Source organism: Amblyomma americanum, chromosome 5 (genome assembly GCF_052857255.1).
Source record: "Amblyomma americanum isolate KBUSLIRL-KWMA chromosome 5, ASM5285725v1, whole genome shotgun sequence".
Lineage (NCBI taxonomy): Eukaryota > Metazoa > Arthropoda > Arachnida > Ixodida > Ixodidae > Amblyomma > Amblyomma americanum.
Window position 1 is genome coordinate 168,592,409 of NC_135501.1, and position 18,666 is coordinate 168,611,074.

The 18,666-nt window shown below is 44.8% G+C and overlaps 1 protein-coding gene across 1 annotated transcript; it reads right to left on the reverse strand.

Annotated features, from left to right (window-relative positions):
• Positions 1-700: 700 nt before the first annotated feature.
• LOC144133008 (peptidoglycan-recognition protein SC2-like) lies at positions 701-14,209 on the reverse strand. The gene is made up of 5 exons (XM_077665792.1): positions 14,102-14,209; positions 11,130-11,266; positions 6,506-6,694; positions 5,358-5,563; positions 701-2,323 (listed from the first exon to the last, which is right to left on the reverse strand). The coding sequence occupies exons 2-5, from the start codon at positions 11,203-11,205 to the stop codon at positions 2,180-2,182; spliced, it is 615 nt and encodes a 204-aa protein (XP_077521918.1). The 5' UTR covers positions 11,206-11,266; positions 14,102-14,209; the 3' UTR covers positions 701-2,179.
• Between the last annotated feature and the right edge of the window lie 4,457 nt (positions 14,210-18,666).

The window sequence follows — 18,666 nt, forward strand, 5'->3', positions numbered from 1 at the left end:
ATTTGTCCATTGCTCGCATTCCATAGTTAATTTCGCCATATATAACCAATGGGGAACGTGTTCTCCGACATAAAAAAACGTTAATCGCATAAAAATGAAAGCCCATCGAAGGGAGATTTGCGGACATGTTGATTTTTATTGTGAAAGCTTGCGGAATATGAAAAAATCTCCGTTCATAATAAACTGCTCGTTGAAATGAGTGCTTGTGCAGAACTTCTGGGTGTGTTCCAAATTATGGGTTTATGGTTCATAAGGTGGTTCAATGTCCCAAAGCCATTCAGGCTATGAGAGACGCCGTAGTGAAGAGCTCCAGATATTTCGACCACCTGGGGTTCTTTAACGTGCACTGACATCGCACAGCACACGGGCCTCTAGAATTTCGCCTCCATCGAAATTCGACCACCGCGGCCGGGATCAAACCCGCGTCTTTCGGGTCAGCAGCCGAGCGCCATAACCACGTACTGATCCACCTTGGCGGCTTCCAAGTTACAGAATTTTTTCCTGATGTTGTGTACGTTCCTTGCATTCCCAGACATTTTATTTTTCAGATTCTTTGACTTCCTCAGAAGGTTACAAAAATTTCAAGAGACTACTGCGAAGAAAAAAAAATATTATTTATAGAAATCATAATTTCTTTGGTTCTATATTATTTTCTGTGCATCAGGTTTGGAAAAATAAAAGAAATTTGAAGTCATTAATGTAAAAGCACATGGTCTTTTATTCACCTAAGAAACATTTCATAGTCGTATGTGAATTTTTTTTCACAAACAAATGTGTGTCAATCATGTCTCGCTATATTTGCTAAGTGGAAAAGGCGGCCACGGCGGAAATTTTTTTATTACCAAAAATCAAGCTTGGTGAATGTTTGCCACTGCAACACCATATAGTCTAAATTCTTAGAAAGAAATCGCAGATAGCCGAGCACAAAACGACGGTCGTTTGGCGTAAAATGGCCCAGTACTGGGTATATCCTGACAGCTTTCATTGGCAATGAAAGGAAGGCTACAGGGGCGAAGCGTCAGTAACAGTGTCATCCCGCCACATAGTTTAACCCCACTACAGTGCGCCTGGTCCCCTGGCGCATTGTACCCTCGGCGTAAACTGGCCCGGGCTAGGGGCTGAGACAAAATTTGTTCGCCACCATTGCCGCGGCAATTGGTGTAGCTGGCGCCACCTGTGGAAGGTTTTTGTAACCAGACGAGCCTAACAAATTTGTTGTTATCAAGAACTGTTTTTTTTCGTGACCCTCAGTGTTGATAGTTGAGAGTTGTGTTATAAATATGCCTTAAATAAGGGAAGTCGACAATGCACTATATATGCATATAGTACAGACTTAAGACAAATGTATTATACGCAAATTAGGATTAAATTCCGCTGCGCAGAAAGACAGGGTTTGGAGAGGGCGTGCTTCTGCTTCATAGCTTCCGCTCTAGACCCAGAAAAAGTTTCCGCGGAGTATTTCAGAGCTCGACAGCTAAGCGAACGTGCTTCTGGTTACATTGTAGCGGTACTGGACGTGAAAAAACAAAACAAAGATTGACATTCTTTGCCTCCAGAAGAACGGACAGCAGAAACACCAAAACGTGCCCCGAAAGATGATGTGATAGTGTTAACTATCCGCTTGGCTGTTAGTGCACGTACCCAAAAGGTATGCAATACCTCACCACAGGAGTCTTGTTTTCTAGTTGTAGCTGAAAGACAACCAAATTGTCCAAGAAAGTTTGAGGTACTTTTACCAGAAAGGTCGTCTCGTATACCGCATGATGTCGAAGCAGACATACTGATAATTGCTGTTTTCTGCACAGCACATTATTCGATGTAATCGCCACCTAACAATCGCCTTTTATTATGAGGCAGAACATAAAGGATTAATAAGTCCTGTTCTGTCTTCTACTTGCTTTTTGCTGAAGAAGCAATGATCATGGGGCGCAACGAGTGCTCCCTCTAAGATGATGAGGAGATAAGGCCTTGTCCTCTCCTGTAAGAGATTGAGGAGGAAAGTTCAAGGAAGAAGAATGAGGATGCCCGAATATGTGAAAAGAAGCTCACTGGGCGCAACGGTCACTGGGATATAGCAGCACATGCAATTGCTGGCTGGTCAAATGGGTTAATGTGAAAGCGTATTCGTAGAGATTTTTTTTTCGAACAGAAAAACTGGGTACGCTACACCGCATCACACTCAGCGTCCTCTGCAAAAGAACTTCGGAGCTTTTCCACCGTAGTGACGCCACTTCCTGATGATCGCGTAGAGGGCGTTGCCCGGACACGACGTGCAATTGGCGTCCCGGTGACCATGGAGTCTGTATCCTTTTTTGATGAGGCCCTGTCGGAAAGAGACAATGCAGTTCAGCGAGATCTCTTTGCTATTAGGTCGTGAAATAATTGTCATTTAAGCACAGAACCTTTTTGTGTGTGTCTTTTAAGAACAAACGTTTCTTGCGTGCAGAATGAACAGCTGCGTAAAATTCAGAGCACAGGATGTTGGAAGATACCACCACAATCTGTTTCAAACCAGTCGAAGCAACTATAGTTGGTTACAACTTAAGAACGCAGCGGCTTTTCCCTGTCAAAGGACCCTCTTCCAGCCAATGGCGTCGCCTATTCTCATCACCCTGCTGGTGTGACAAAATAGGGAGTGGTAGGTGAAAGCGGATAATCCCTTCTGTCTATGGTCGGAGATATGCCCCTCTCTCCATTGAGCTGCCGATCCCTGTTTTGTCACACTTTCAAGGTCATCAGAATCAGTCGACGCCATTGGCTGGAAGGGGGTCCTTTGACAGGGAAAACCGCTGCTTTCATGAGTTGTATCCGACTACATAGGCCAAGAAGCACCATCGTAATCAGGCAGTAATGTCGGGCTGTTGTTTTCTTACTGTTCCACTGCCGTCCTCAATTTCAGCCCTTGCGTCCGGAAGAAAATAATAAAAAAAAGATGGACCAGTCGCCAAAGCTCCAGTTATTCCTACCTCAGTGCCGCAATTTGGCTCACACTGTTGCTCGTTCTGAATGCACTGGCATGTTGAGATAGAATCGCTAAGCATCACGGTACGACGGAGTTCCTAGATGCGTACAGCGCTCAAGGCCCTCCAGAAACCTCCTGCCGAACGTTAATGCCTCCGAAGGCAGCGCTATTCATATCGTATTCTTTTAGTTCCAAGTTTCAGGCGCAGAATTTGCGTTCACTGAGCGTTCAACACAACAGTGTTTGCACGTTTCCTTTTTTTTTTTGCATGTCCAAGGCTGCTGCAATAGAATATGGCTTCCCGTGCATTGCACTCGCTATGAGCGTTCCAGGGTATGTACAGTTGTTGCCATCTAATTATTTCTAGCTGATCCCTCCTGGACAGTTTAATGAGTTCGGAGTCATCTGAATATTCTATGTGAAATCCCAGTCTCGTCATCAGTTATGCTGCCAAGTTTTATTTAAACTTTCAGCGTTTGTTCCTGGCGACGGTTTAAAGACAAATACATACAAAGGAAGCTTACGACCGACTTTTCACAGAACGCGTAGCTTGCACACATGCGGAATTGAATGTACACGGTGCTCCAAGAATCTCCAATGTCACAGGGTCTGCTTTTCAGCAGCATATTCTGGAACTTAAAACGCAAATGAAGATACTAAAGTTCGGTAAGGCAACAATGATGCTTCTCCTACCCTGTACGGAGATTTTGGGGCTCAGGGGCACCACAAATGCCCCACTACACTGCTCAAAAGTATTCCCTATGTCCTGGAAACTTTCGATGCAACCTGTATATTTATGAACTGTAATTTGACTTAGACATATTTCATGAATCATGATAGTTCGACGTAGTTTTTTGTTTAGGTACAAATGTGGGAATGCCACGACCTACTTTTCTACGTGTTTAACCCGCCACGGTGGCTCAGGGATTTGGGCACTCAGGTACTGAGCCGGAGGACTTGGGTTCAATTCCAGCCGCGGTGGACGCGTTTCGATGAAGGAGAAGTGCAAAAGGCGCCCGTGTACTGTGCGTTGTCGGTGCACGTACGTCAAAGATCCCCAGGTGGTGGAAATTAATACCGGAGCTCTCTACCACGGCGTCCATCAAATCCCATGTCTCACTTCGGGGAGTTAAACCAAACAGTTTGCAATCTTCAATTTTCTACGCGTTCGCACTATTCTGCTTCGAAGAACTTTTGGGCACAAGTATTCATGACAGAACGCTTAAAAATTAGCATTAATTTTTTGCATCACCTCGAAGCGCACACTGACGGGTATAAAAAGGACTGTTAGGCAGCACGTAAATGATCCTGGTTTGGACCAGAACAGATCAGAAATGCGAAAAGAAGTTCTGATTATGACGCAAATTTGCACGAGGCATTGCACCGGATCAGCCGATGATGTTACAGACCTCTCTCTAATACCTATTGTTTATGCACTTATTGCTTAGCTGTTTGGTTTTATTCTGGTATAGTTGTCTACGCAACATAATTTACGTACAATATTTTGGCTTGCTCTGGATTATAGGGTTTAACATCCCAAAACGGCTGAGGCTATCAGGTATAAGCCGTAGTGCAGGGCTGCGCAAAATTTCGACCACGTGGGGTTCTTCAGCGTGCACTGACATCGCGCACAAAGCAGGCATCTAGCAACGTATTTCATAACTCACTACTCCCTGTGAAAAGAATAAACATTTACAAGAGTGAAAATATTTGCGCATTTAATACCACGACGTTCTGTTTTGAAATCTGGTTTTCGACAGTCAGCTATGTTAATAGGAAAAAGTAGTAGTAGTAATAGTACTAGTAGTAGTGTAGTAGTAGTAGTACAAGTAGTAGAAATAGTAGTGGTAGTAGTGGTAGTAGTAGTAGCAAGAGTAGCAGTAGTAAGTAGTAGAAAGTAGTCGTAGTAGTAGCAGTAGTAGTAGTAGTAGTAGTAGTAGTAGTAGTAGTAGTAGTAGTAGTAGTAGTAGTAGCAGCAGCAGCAGCAGCAGTAGTAGTAGTAGTAGTAGTAGTAGCACAAGTAGTAGAAATAGTAGCAGTAGTAGTAGTAGTAGTAGTAGTAGTAGTAGTAGTAGTAGTAGTAGTAGTAGTAGTAGTAGCACAAGTAGTAGAAATAGTAGCAGTAGTAGTAGTAGTAGTAGTAGTAGTAGTAGCAAGAGTAGCAGTAGTAAGTAGTAGAAAGTAGTCGTAGTAGTAGTAGCAGTAGTAGTAGTAGTAGTAGTAGTAGTAGTAGTAGTAGCAGCAGCAGCAGCAGTAGTAGTAGTAGTAGTAGTAGTAGTAGTAGTGGTAGTAGTAGTAGTAGTAGCAGTAGTAGTAGTACTAGTAAAGTAGTAGTAAGAGAAAAAAGCAGGCGTGTGTGAGGGAGGCATTACCAGTGAAGTTCAAATGAGCTTACCTTTTTCACGCCGCAGGCGATCAAATTCTTGGCGGCGGCCAGCATTTTGGCGTTGGGCTTCTTCCTCGAGAAGTCGCCGATGAAGGAGATGGCGATTGCGTTTTTATTGTAGCCTATCGTATGCGCCCCTTCAACGCCGAACCCACGACCTTCGTAGACACGACCGTCACCGCCGATCAAGAAGCTGTAGCCAATGTCGGGCCACCCTGCAAAAACGGTTGGTATTGCGAGGGTTCGAAAACACTGCTTGCCATTTGGTATGGGAGTATGCTTACGGGTTAGGGACAGCAACGTCATTGTCGGCGCCATCACACCTCACAATTAAGGCTCGACGCTGTTTACAACCTTTTCGTAGCGTAGCTTTGTTGCAGCTCCAGAGCCATCGCTATAAACAGATCATATCTTCCCTTAGACCTCTCGCTACTGAAAACTAGATTTAGTTTGGAGTACAACTTCGCTAGACACATACTACTCAATGCGTGCAGAAAACCAACAACTTGCGCAACGTTCTGTCGCGTGGTATGTTTTTTCACTATTGGCATTCATAACGTAATCGTATCAACCAAACCTGCAGCTTGTTAAGATTTTTTCCTTTTCTCCAGAGTAATAACAAGCTAACCATGTCAACACCTCTGATTGATTGAAGTTCATTTGTAGAGCATTGAAGTCAACACATCGTAGCACGTTTACTGGCTCCTAACTTGAATTTTCTCGTACATGTTTAGAGCCCTATCTTCGTTTCAGGATCTCCTGCTATATGCCATGAATACCTATTCTCTTTTTTTTTTCATGGCATAAAAAAAGGGCGCCGCTTTGGTGCTGATATGCCTGAGAGCAAAATGTAATTTCCTATGTCGTGTGCAGAAGCTCCTGTGCTTCGAAATTACGTCTCCACCCCGCTGACTACTGTTTACAGTGGAATCTCGTTAATAAGAACTTCTAGTTTATTCGAACTTAAGCTTACGTCTCGCCAGATATTAAAGTAAAAACCGAGCCTATACAGTAAAAAGGTGTGCCATTATTTGAGCGCTAAATTAAAACAACTCTTCCTCTTCGAGTGTGAATTACCGGAAGTCGATTTAAGTACTTTAGAGCTCTACTACACGCGGCTTCTTTGTGTCAAGACACTCAGTAAGGTTCGCACTCACTGTTGTTGTTCATGTGGTAGTTCTGATGACTCCTCATCAATCGGCTGCAGGTTGCCAGGTTGTGGCAACCGCCACCCGTTGTGTGGTGGATGAACACGCGTTGCGCCTGCTTGGGCCGCATGGAACTCCGGGACCGAGGCCGGCGGGCCCCCCACTTGCGTCGGGATACCACCCCGGGACACTGTGCGTCTGCGCATGCGCGATGTTGGCACCGTGAAAGAGTGTAGGCTACAGATAAACGCGGGCAGGCATGCAGGCCTGCAAGAATGCAAAATGTAAGCGCCGACGTGGCGTAGTGAAGTCACAGATCTTTGGTGGTCAGAAAGACGTACCGCAGTTGCGACTCGTGGCTCGAAGGTCGGTCGTCGTGAGACATCTTTCGCTTGTTTTATAGACAGAGTTTTACCGAACTGAATCCCGCGATGAGTCGGGAGCTTTACAAGAAACGCGATAACTTACGCCTCTTGCCTTCACCCCGCCCCCTTCACTACATTACTCCCAAAAAACCCCAAAACATCCGCACTCCGCTTGAGAAGCTTTGCATTGTTAAAGTATTTAAGAGGTCACAAAGCAGTAAATCTGGACATTTTAGATAGATAGATAGATAGATAGATAGATAGATAGATAGATAGATAGACAGACAGACAGACAGACAGACAGACAGACAGACAGACAGATAGATAGATAGATAGATAGATAGATAGATAGACAGACAGACAGACAGACAGACAGACAGACAGACAGACAGATAGATAGATAGATAGATAGATAGATAGATAGATAGATAGATAGATAGATAGATAGATAGATAGATAGATAGATAGATAGATAGATAGATAGATAGATAGATAGATAGATAGATAGATAGATAGATAGATAGATAGATAGATAGATAGATAGATAGATAGATAGATAGATAGATAGATAGATAGATAGATAGATAGATAGATAGATAGATAGATAGATAGATAGATAGATAGATAGATAGATAGATAGATAGATAGATAGATAGATAGATAGATAGATAGATAGATAGATAGATAGATAGATAGATAGATAGATAGATAGATAGATAGATAGATAGATAGATAGATAGATAGATAGATAGATAGATAGATAGATAGATAGATAGATAGATAGATAGATAGATAGATAGATAGATAGATAGATAGATAGATAGATAGATAGATAGATAGATAGATAGATAGATAGATAGATAGATAGATAGATAGATAGATAGATAGATAGATAGATAGATAGATAGATAGATAGATAGATAGATAGATAGATAGATAGATAGATAGATAGATAGATAGATAGATAGATAGATAGATAGATAGATAGATAGATAGATAGATAGATAAAGAGGAGGAGGGAAAGGCAGGGATTTTAACCAGAGAGGGGTCCCGGTTGGCTACCCTGCACTGGGGAAGAGGAATTAGGGGACTAAAAGGAGGAAGAGAGAAGGGAAAAAGGCATAACACACACACACACACAAGCACAACGCTGTCACAATTTGTCACTCAATCCAGTCGCTCTCAAGTAGGCAAAGAGTGCCTTGTATGCCTTGAGGGCAGTCGACTGCTGTGGCCACGGACCGAGGATCTTTTGCTCTGTTAATGGGCGAGGATCGAGGCGGTCCAGGGCACCACACAGTGTATGCCTTGCACTCTTTTAAATTGATAGCAAAGCGTATAGGAGTCCTCTGAGGGTACTGGCGAGCGCTAGCAAAATACGGGAAGGGATGAACACGAATTTTGCTACCGCTCCCCAATGCCCGCAAGGATGTATTTCCAGCTAGACCCAGTAGTAGTCCTCTGAACTTTTAAGCATGGTCTTATTGACGTCGGTGCGATTGCGCCACCAGTAGATTATTCACTGCACGCCGTCGGTTAAAACTCAAGGCACCTAGGGTTCCATCGCACGCACCTTGCTTCACACTCCCCATGCCAGTGTACTTCAGCCTGTTTCCCCAAGATGAAGGAACGTGGGAAGCGTACGCGCTTTGCATAAGGCCAATTCAGTGGGCCGTTTGTGATGTCCACAGTCGTCCTATTTCTTCGGCTATGCATGCATAATTTTAATGCAGAAAACTGATTTGTTCCATAGAAAAATGAACTTTCATTTAGACGTAACTTTAAATGGTCAAAGTTAGTGACGAGTCCGCGATTTCTGCATTAAGGCACAGGTCATTTTAGAAGACATCAGAATAGGTTTGAGTGCTGTAAAAATTTCACTCTGCACAGCAAGGCTTTCGCACAGTGCCTCCGCCGAAGAAAAGTTTGAGAAGACGGAAATCGAACTCTGGACTTCATTCCCTAAAACAGAATACCGTGGCTCCAGAGCCATCGCAACGAGCAAGGTTCGGGGCAGTTATTTACAGTAATTCAATAATGCAAAGAAAAAAGCAAAGCAGTAATTTGTAAACAGTAGAAACAGTGTGTCCGTAGACCATGATCTGAAACAAAGTAAGTGCTTTCTTTTTGACGAAAATCAGCTTTGATGACCGGCACGGCTTGACCCTTTTCCCCGGTCGCTGAGAGTACCGGCTCGGTGGAAGTCGTTTTCGGTTGCAATCAAACATGGCAGTTATTGAATTACCGAAGTGAAGATACAGTAAATTGTAATTTCATCAGCCGATCGTAATGCAATGAATTAGTTTAGTGGTTTATTAGTGTCGTAATGTACTGAACCAATTTGAGAGCAATGTCGGACACAAAAATAAATTAGTTATTTTCGAAACTACTTTTATAAAAAAACGAACCACTGCTCATTGTGTCGGCGAAGCTTTGGTCTCTCGTGTCCCCTTTCTGGCGCCTCAAAAGCTGGCGCGATTCGCGGAAAGCCCGGGCCATATCATGCCAGTGAAGTTGCACACGTAGACGCTTTGTCATGTGCTCGTGAGCTTGAGCCACCACCTAGGCGCCGCGCGTAATGGAGGGAAAACTACATAGCTTCTAGCATTGCTTAAGCGCATACACGCGCACATGCGCACACGACCATTACAGACATTATTGACGTCACGCGATTTTATGATTTCAAAGTGAAAGCTTGACCGGCCTACTCAAGCCAAGGCTGTCGGTGCAGCAATTTGGCCTTCAATTGGAGGAGCGGTGGAGGTACCTTGTAAAAAATGGTCTATAGATAGTTTGTAGACTTCTTATAGACTCTATTGCCTTCCTATAGATATTTATTTTTGTCTATTCATAGTCTATAGACAAAAGTCTACTGAAAGTGAATGGCCATAAATATATAGATTATCTATAGACTTTCTATGGGATTTGTATTGCCTACAGACTGTTCTTTAGGGTTGGTCTATAGTGAGTCTATAGACTTTATGGAAAGAAGTCTATGGCCAGTCTACAGACTGCCAGAAGAAAATTTTATAAAGGGTGTGGCAGCCACGTGACATACGCGACACTGGAGCGATAGGCCGCCGGCGTTCATCGCGTTCATTGGTGCTGGCAACGTTGTAGACCATTAATTTTAAGGAAAGCGAAGGCGCATAACTGGCTCCCTGGGTCAGTGGACACCTCGATCGCGCTTTCACCCAGCACCTGGCACCTAGTAATATTGATCACAAGAGCTGTTTATGCGTTTAAAAAGTAGACCTCGAATAAATTTTCTGCCACGAAGCCTAAAAAAAATCTGACCAACAGTTCAAGAGGCAGCCGACTGAGTTGCAAAAAACTTGGGGGCAGTCTTAAGCACACTCTTATTGAAGAAAATGTGGTAGCCATTAGGTTGCCGGCGGCGGTGTCGCAACGAGTGTCGTTTCTTTTTGCGATTTTCCCGCCAAAATTCTGGTTGGAAGCCGTTTCCATTTACCTTATGTGGTATGCATGAGTTATCAACTAGTAGAATGTTCAGGTGCCTCTCAATAGGTTATCATATTGGAATATACTAATCCAACCCCTTAATACACCTACTAAAAAATCTAAACCAATTTTTTTTTAGGTGGGCCTGCTTGCAAAGTATCGGGCTTTTGAAATTTTGGTGGTGGGCCAAGTTCCAAATTTTGGGGGTCCTTTGGACCGATTTGTAGACCCGCCGCGGTGGCTCAGTAGTTAGGGCGCTCGGCTTTTGAGCCGGAGTTCGAACCCGACCGCGGTGGCCGCATTTAGATGGAGGCGAAACGCTAAAGCGGCCTGTGTGCTGTGCGATGTCAGTGCACGTTAACGATCCCCAGGTGGTCGAAATTATTCCGGACCTCTCGACTACGGCACCTCGTTCTTCCTTTGTTCTTTCACTCCCTCCTTGGTCCCTTCCCCTACGGCGCGGTTCAGGTGTCCGCCGAGATATGTGAGACAGTTACGGCGTCATTGCCTTTCCCCAAAAAACAATTTTAAGTTTTTTCCTCTGTAATCCTGAGGGTGGGCCAACCTCCTAATTTTAGGGGTCCGTCTGCTAGCTCCTATGGCGGGAAATGTTGGGCAGTTTGTGATGACGTCACAAAACCAGGTGACTGAGAGTCTGTCGACCAATGAGGACGGTTCATCAAGGCAAGTTGCGATGCCGTCACAAGTCATGTGACCTCTCCCAACCATTCGAGGAACTTCGTTACGGAGGAATCGTTAAACTGCATGACAACATAAATGCTATCGCATCAAAAGGACAAACTCACCAGTTTCCTCAAGTAGAACCGAAAGCACAACGACGAGCACAGTAAGCACTGCGAACGTCCTCCGGCCCATGGTCATTTTCGGCAGCAATCTTCGTCAGCCTTCTGTTGTGGATGACGAGTCCTTTAGGAACGGAAGGCTCGAACAAGGTTGAGTCCTGAATAAAGGTTAAGCTGCTGGCGCTAAAAAGAGCAGCTGCTTATAGAACGATGCCTTAGGCTGGGCGCATCGAGAAAAAATACTCTCACATTCAGTGGGCCAATACTCTGTTCTTCGTTCTGTATGCGCTACTGCCCATACAGAGAGAATACAAAGGCACAGTTAGGTTCAGACTTAAGCGAAAGACGCCCTCACTAACCCGATGAGTGTCTCTAGGCGACTACTTTTCAAGCTGTTTGAAGTAAATAGTAAAAGAGCTGCGCAGGGCGGATCGAAAAGTCCAGTGCTACGGACAATGGCTGCGCATCGATCACCGTAGCACGCTGTCGGGGCGGCAGGCCCGACGGGTTTTCTGCCGGTGCTCTCACACTCTTTCCGAACAAGGTATTGTGAGCGTTTTGGGAAGCGAAGCTCTTGGAGATGCATAGCAACTGGGGACCGCGTGAAGGGCCATCCCCTCGATTTAGGCTTACTGCTCGTTCCGCAGGCTCACGAGGAGCTCTGACCACAATCGTCCATTGTCTTCCTGATCCTTCTCGCTCGGGACTTTACCAGTAACGGCACGTTCATTGTCCGTAGGAGTTCGCGATATCGTCCGATGGTCTCGTGATGCTGTGGATAATGAATTCGGTTGTATCCATATCCGGAGCTTCTTAGCAAAATTTCCTGTCCATAGCGGAATTGTGGCCGTAAGGGCAGACCGAACCAACCGTTTCAGTGGCTTCGCACGTGCCTAGCTTATTATCCAGTGGCACCTGTCAGCGCGATTGTAATGTGCAGACCTTCCCTTTAAATATGAACAGTTCTCGCACAACCGGAAAACAATAGAATGAAAGCATGGGCCGCACATATATGTGCCACTCCGCCGCCACTGTGGGCCATTCGCAGGTCCACTTTCGGACGCAGTTTTCTCTTTAAAAAAAAGCACGGCAGACAAAGGTTTCTAGCATTTAATACGTCAAGTGCTGCAGGGATTGAAATTCACAGCCGGGGCCTGGTTAAGTGCAAAGCTATGCTTTCGTTTTCAGCACACCAGTGCAGTGCAATAAAGCCACTATTGTCTGTTTCCGTAGCGCTCCATGCATGTGTTCGTGCAGAGGAGAGCGCTTTTGTCCTCATTGTGTTGGGTGAACTGTGCTGAGCTGGCTTTGCTCTCTTTGCTTCTGTGGCGTATACCGCACAGATCTGTAGGGCACGTCGGCACTGTTTCGGCACTGCTCCTTCTCTCATCTTTTGGCTGTTGTTTAGCCTCAGCTACTATGTTTTACTAGAAGTTCCATGACTATCCTAGGTTGGAGGAACGGGACGTAGCCAGACAGGAAGTGACGTCATCAGACCGGAGAATGCTCATTGGCTGCAAAGAAGCGACGCCACGAGATAAGCTTCATCTGTGGGGCGCACCTACCTTCCAACCTTGGCAGATGGTGTACGGGAATAGCTCGGGAAGAACAGCCTGGGTGTCACAGGCTCCACCAATCACATCTGGCAAAAGCATCATCAGCTTCGAATGCTATAGCGCTGCGAACACGTAATGAAATTAGGTGTCCGGGTGTTTTTGTCAGACATTTTATAAGCGACATCGAATTCACCTGAAACGTAAACGTGGAAGCCGTTCTCGGCACCAAGGCTTTAAGGGCTTTCTGCAGCCACCAGTGCCACGGAGCGGCTATGCAGAAGAAAGACGTTTACATTAGCGAAATCGATCTAGAAAAGAACGGAAGATTCGTAAATTTGTGGTACTCTTGAAGCCGATTATGACAGGTCTGGCAATCTTCCCTTTGTGTCCATACTCTGCTGAGTCTGAAACAGTATGTCCATTTCTTCTTCTATGTCGTCGCTCCACTTGTATAAAGAAACGACTGCTTGAAATTCTAAATGCTCTTCTGGGCTTCTAAGGTTCTGTGCTTCTCTTCTATATTTGGACACAGCTAAGGAAGATGTATGCTCCGCCATTCAAAATTTTCTTATGGAGTCAAAACGTCTTGCATTTTGATTTACTATTCTTTTTCCTCATTCTGAAAATTTTCTCACCAAGCTCATTACCCGCGTTCAACCATCTCCACCACAGAATCCAATTTAATTCTTTTTTTTTTCCGGTTCTGCAATTATTTCTGCATACAAATTAGGTCTGCAGTGAAGCTCCGCGCACGTTCAGGGCCGCCATACAGAATTCCTCCACGACAAAAAAGCAGACCGTTGTTAAAACTTTTTTTGTTACCTACACTCGAAGTCAATCACAAGAAAAAATTACAACGTCTAGAATTTTTCATAATTGACTCGTTTAACAAAGTCCCCAACTAAAAAGCTGACTTCATGTACTGTTGCGATTGGCTAGCGGAGTAATCCAACACGCCGCGGACGGTGGTCCAGTGTCAACTGCTGCTTTTCAAGCTGCGTCCTACAATTTCAAAGCATTCTTCTTCTTAATGAGCTCTTTAGTAACTTTTGCGAGATATATTCTGGGCTCACAAACTTGATGACGTGGGGTGTGGTATCGAGACCAGAGAAGAGCTGTGAAAAGTAGCAAAGCTTTCCACTTTTGCTAGTTTCGCTCTGATTGATGTCCCTAGTGAAAAATGTGTAATTCCCCGTGTGACTTATTGCCAGTCGTTGTGGGTATTCGCCATAATGTCTTGAGGGTAGTAACAACTACGAACATGATGACGATGACATTACTTACAAAGCCCACACGTTTACACGGAATGAACATTGATAAGCCGAACATTGCAAGTCCATTTTTGCCTTCACTTTTAAGTCGCGGATGCTGTCACTATGTAGAAATATACGCAATATAAAAATGTCACTTTTTTTTTACCCTGGCTTCTTTCCAGATGACGTCACTGTTCGCGTGTCATACGTGAAGAGAAAGCAGAAGAAGGAATATTTCGAGCGAGTCTTGTCTCTTCCGTGGTCTCGTCCCGAAGCGGTGGCGTTGATCTATGATGCACTGCAGCCATTGAGGTCGTAGAAGCCTTCGGAGGTACGCAGACGGCAGGGGTCCACGTGCAGACGGCAGGGGTCCACGTGCATCAGTACACGAGGCAGTGGGCGCAAGGAGGAAGCGGGGGAGACAGGCCATCGTGTCGATCGCAGGTAATCGCCACCATTCGCTGCCGTCGCTTCGCCTTCCAGATCCCGCCGCAGTTCCAGAGCGTCTTCACTCTGAATTCCGGACGCTGGTCATTTCATGGCCGTTCCTTCAACGTCACGTCATTTCACTGCGTCCCCCTCAGGTAGGTGAGCGCCTGCAAGAAGAGAGGCGAATGCTCACTTAACGTGCCTCTTTTTTGTAGCTGTATAATTTTTATTTAACTCGCTTTAGTGGACCCGCAGCTCTCCACACCGACCTAGCTTATATTTTTACCCAAATTTAGGGCGCACAAGCCCACTCCTCAGGTTGCACACGACAGTTTCAAGAAATGTAAGCTAAGCAAAATGATCATCGATGAAAAGTGCCCTAACTTTTCTGGGGCTAAAAAAGCATTCAAGTATGTAAGCGCAGAATAAATGTTGCAAAAGTTCTTAAAGGGCGCATTGAGAAGAATTTTTGTCGTCATTTGAAGCTCTTATGTCGGCCAGGTGGTTTCGCGGTATTCTGTTGCTTTATCGGAACTCTACAATAGCATTAATTATGGTAGCTTGTAGGCTGTAGGTGCACTGAAGGTATAATACCTCAACTTTACGTAAATTATACTGCATCCCAGCATTACCTGGGGGGTAATTATTGGGGGGAATTATTTTCTTTTTTCCCATTTTCTGCAGAGGTGTTGCCAGACTTGCTGTCTAAGTCACTTCGCGTGTACCACTGGCTCTTCCTCTAAAAGCGTTTCATTGAAAAGTTCATATCCAGGGAGGAATTTATTAGAGCTGCTGCATAATGAGCGAGTAAGTTCTTAGTGCTCAATGGAGTGGATTTCAAGAGAAGGCAAGCATAGCAGGGGATGGCAGAAAGTTAGGTGGGCGGATGAGATTAAGAAGTTTGCGTGCATGCAGTGGGTGCAGCTGGCAAAAGACAGGGTTAATTGGAGAGACATTGGAGCGGCCATTGCCCTGCAGGAGGCGTAGTCAAGCTGACGAAGGTGATGATGAAATTTGGCGGTTCGCTTCAGTCTTATATTTTTTTCTGGAGTGATGAAAAATTTTTCCTTGGGTGCAAAGTTTGGCCAATATAAATCATGTTTTAAATTCATTGTTGTTTTGATTCATGACAATTTATTTATTTCCTGCTTACTGCTTCTACTGTGTCTGTTCCTGTTGCAGAAGAGGCGCTACAGGTCCAGTCCAGTGCACCGCTAATCGTTCGCCACCCCCACCAACACATTTTACGTTTAACGCCGGGTAAGCGTGGAAGACAAATGTTTTAGGCAAAGACGAATAACTTCAGAGTCGACCCTGTGTGTAGCTTGGACATCTCGTTCAGTCGCGAGGGTTTGATGTTCTGCGTACAGATGAACATTTGCGTAGGTGTGAAGTCCCGTCATGAGAAGCGCTTCATCGTAAACAGAAAATGGCTTCGAAAATAGACTCCAGTTACACATTAACATTTTTTTCTTGGCTATTACTTTTTCGCCACTGAATACAGTCGGCTGTCGCGTGTGTTTTTTGGGTAATTTCAGGATTCTTGAAAAGCATTTTTTCAACTGCCCCAAATTACTCTGAAGTTAAGGAGATATAGGGCCCCGCCTGCGGTCGTAGTCGAATACAAATGAAGAACGAAGCTATAAATTTCCTTCTGGAGGCCCTGCCGCTGAGTCTACTAGTATGACAAGCCGGTCAAGAGGCTTTCACTATCCAGCCACCTGCGTTGCTACCCAAGCTAACAGGTGCGAGTCGATTGACCGCCACGCCGCGACAACATACAAGCAGCCTTTAAACGACCGCCTCCTTTGTGTGGCACTTGTCGCTCCGTTCTCGACAACTAATCACTATTCCATTGGCGCCGGCCGGCATAAAACGTAGCTTAATACAACAATAACACAGTGCAATACAGCTATGTGGTACACAGCAATTTTTATGGCACAGAAAGAAACTCGTCTAGCGTTCTCGGGCAAAAATTTTTAAAAAATAGAAACCTTTACCACACTGTTATGGAAATATTGCAGGTAATGGTCCATTATTCTGATATGCAGCAAAATCTTTCTTTTAAAGTTGTTTCCATCGATCGCATCGAACATTTAAGACTGCCATAGAAAACCAATAGGAAACGCTTTTGACGGTAGAAAAAACGTGAATAGAAAATAAAAAATACAGGACTGCCGTCGGGTGATCTGCGAATGTACTGAGTGTTAGTGAAATCTTACATTTATGAGAAAATTGCGATCATAAACGGTTTCCCGCTCAAAAATGCTTTTGTCCAGAATTGCTCGGTATGGCAAATTTAGGCGGCCATTTTGCGTTTTCAGAACATTTACAGATCTTCTCAGACAAAACAGACGATAATTTCGTTTTCTCACAGGTTGGCATGCATATGTTAACAGTGCTGGCCGCTTAGAAGGCTGTAGTCCCCGATAGACACTGTTCAGTGGTGCGGCCCGCCTAAGCGGCATTTAATGCTTAGTCATAGCGGAATGCAGAAGATTTATCACTAGTACTTGGTGCAATACGTCAAAACCTATAATGCTATCTGATAGTTTGAAGAGGTATGTAAGTAAACGGTTCCAGAGCACTCCAGACGGCAAGTCTTTGTGCCACCTCCGTCACTACTGCGTTAAATTAGGGATGTTTAACTGTACAAAACGGCAAGGGCTCGGTGATTCACATTGCATATGGGCCGGTAGCAGCCATTATTTCATGGCTTGCGTGCAAGTTGTAGCACACTCTTAACCGTATTCTACAGGCTTTCACTTGCTGCTGGAACTTAAATGCAACTTCATTGCAATGCACTTTATTTTCATGTGTGCTCATGTTTGACTTGTGTTTGTATTCTCGTATTGCACCCATTTTTTTATTCTTTATTTTTAACCACTGCAGCATGTAGCTGCACACTGCTTGCCATGTATTGGGGTACGGGCCTTAGTCAAGCCTTCTTCTGGCTTTTTTCCCGTGCTCCAAACATCCCTGAGATGTTGAATAAACATTGTATTGTATTGTATTGCACATGTTCCACTCAAGCAATGGGATTGTCTTCTGGATATTAAATGCAATAATTATGTGGACAATTTTTTACTTAAATAAAAAGTTATAACGGTGTTCCGGATGCGCGCATATGAAATACCGTTCCGGCTATATTCCGAACGATATTATTCGAAGTCTTCAACCGCATTGGTTGCATTCGCAACCGACTCCGTGACAGCCTCTATGACTGTCGATAGTTCGATATGTGTCGAAGGCTCACGCGGTTGTTTCTGTCGCCTTTCAGCCTCCAAACACGGGCAAGTATTCCCTCATTCCCTGACACCTCCACGCGAACTAAACACATATTTCCGAAGGCAACGACAGATCGCACAGCCGCAAGCACGTTCTCGTAATTTCATCGCTTCACAAATCCTGCTATCATGCAGTTTAACACGTCAGCTGACCGTGTCGGTCGGCTAGGGCCTTTACCAGGTGTTGTGACGCCCATCAAAGTGTATCAGAAGTCACTTCATACGCCATGCGTTGATATACTCGGAAGGTGGTGAAGCGAGTACTGTTTCCTTCCCGGCTGCTAACGGCACATTTATTACCATTCAATGAACTGGCCTTCAACACTGTAGACGCAGGGAAACGCACGGTGTGTTTGCAGGAGGACAACAGTGTTCAGTGCTGCTTCTGCTGTGAAACATTCCTTGCTAAACATTCCCTCGTCCTTGTTATGTGACTCGTACGTCTGCTACATGAAGCAAAAGGCATTCTTTGTTTTTACTTTACCCAGCTATAGCGCAGCGGTGACGTAGTGGTACATTTCTTCCTCTTGATTTCGACTAGGATGCCATTACCCCGTGTTTGATTCTGACCCACTCTCCCCTCTTCCTGTCTCTTAACGTTACACATATCATATTTCTTTTCCCTATCTGGGCATACGCCTCGCATGCGGGAAGTGCGGGATTAAATCCCCAGTGCCGCTGGGTATCCACCGGCGATAAAATGGCTACAAGTTTTCCCCTGGCCTGGTGCCCTGCTTCTTTGGGGTGAAATGCTTGAAAAATAGTCTTTGAGTTCACCTCGAGTAGACGAAAACACCTTGTGCAATGGCGGCCTGTGGCTGCATATTCCCTTGCACCATTAGAATTAATGGTGATCATCATCATCATTCGTCAGCTCTTTCCTTCTATGTTGCTCGACATTGCCTAGAATAGGCACGCGTCCGAGTTTTGGACGTGTTCCCAAAACCTTCGCTGTTTTGGAACAAATGAAAGTGGCATGAAGGTGACGTGGCTTTCCAGTGATAGTCTTTGAGCA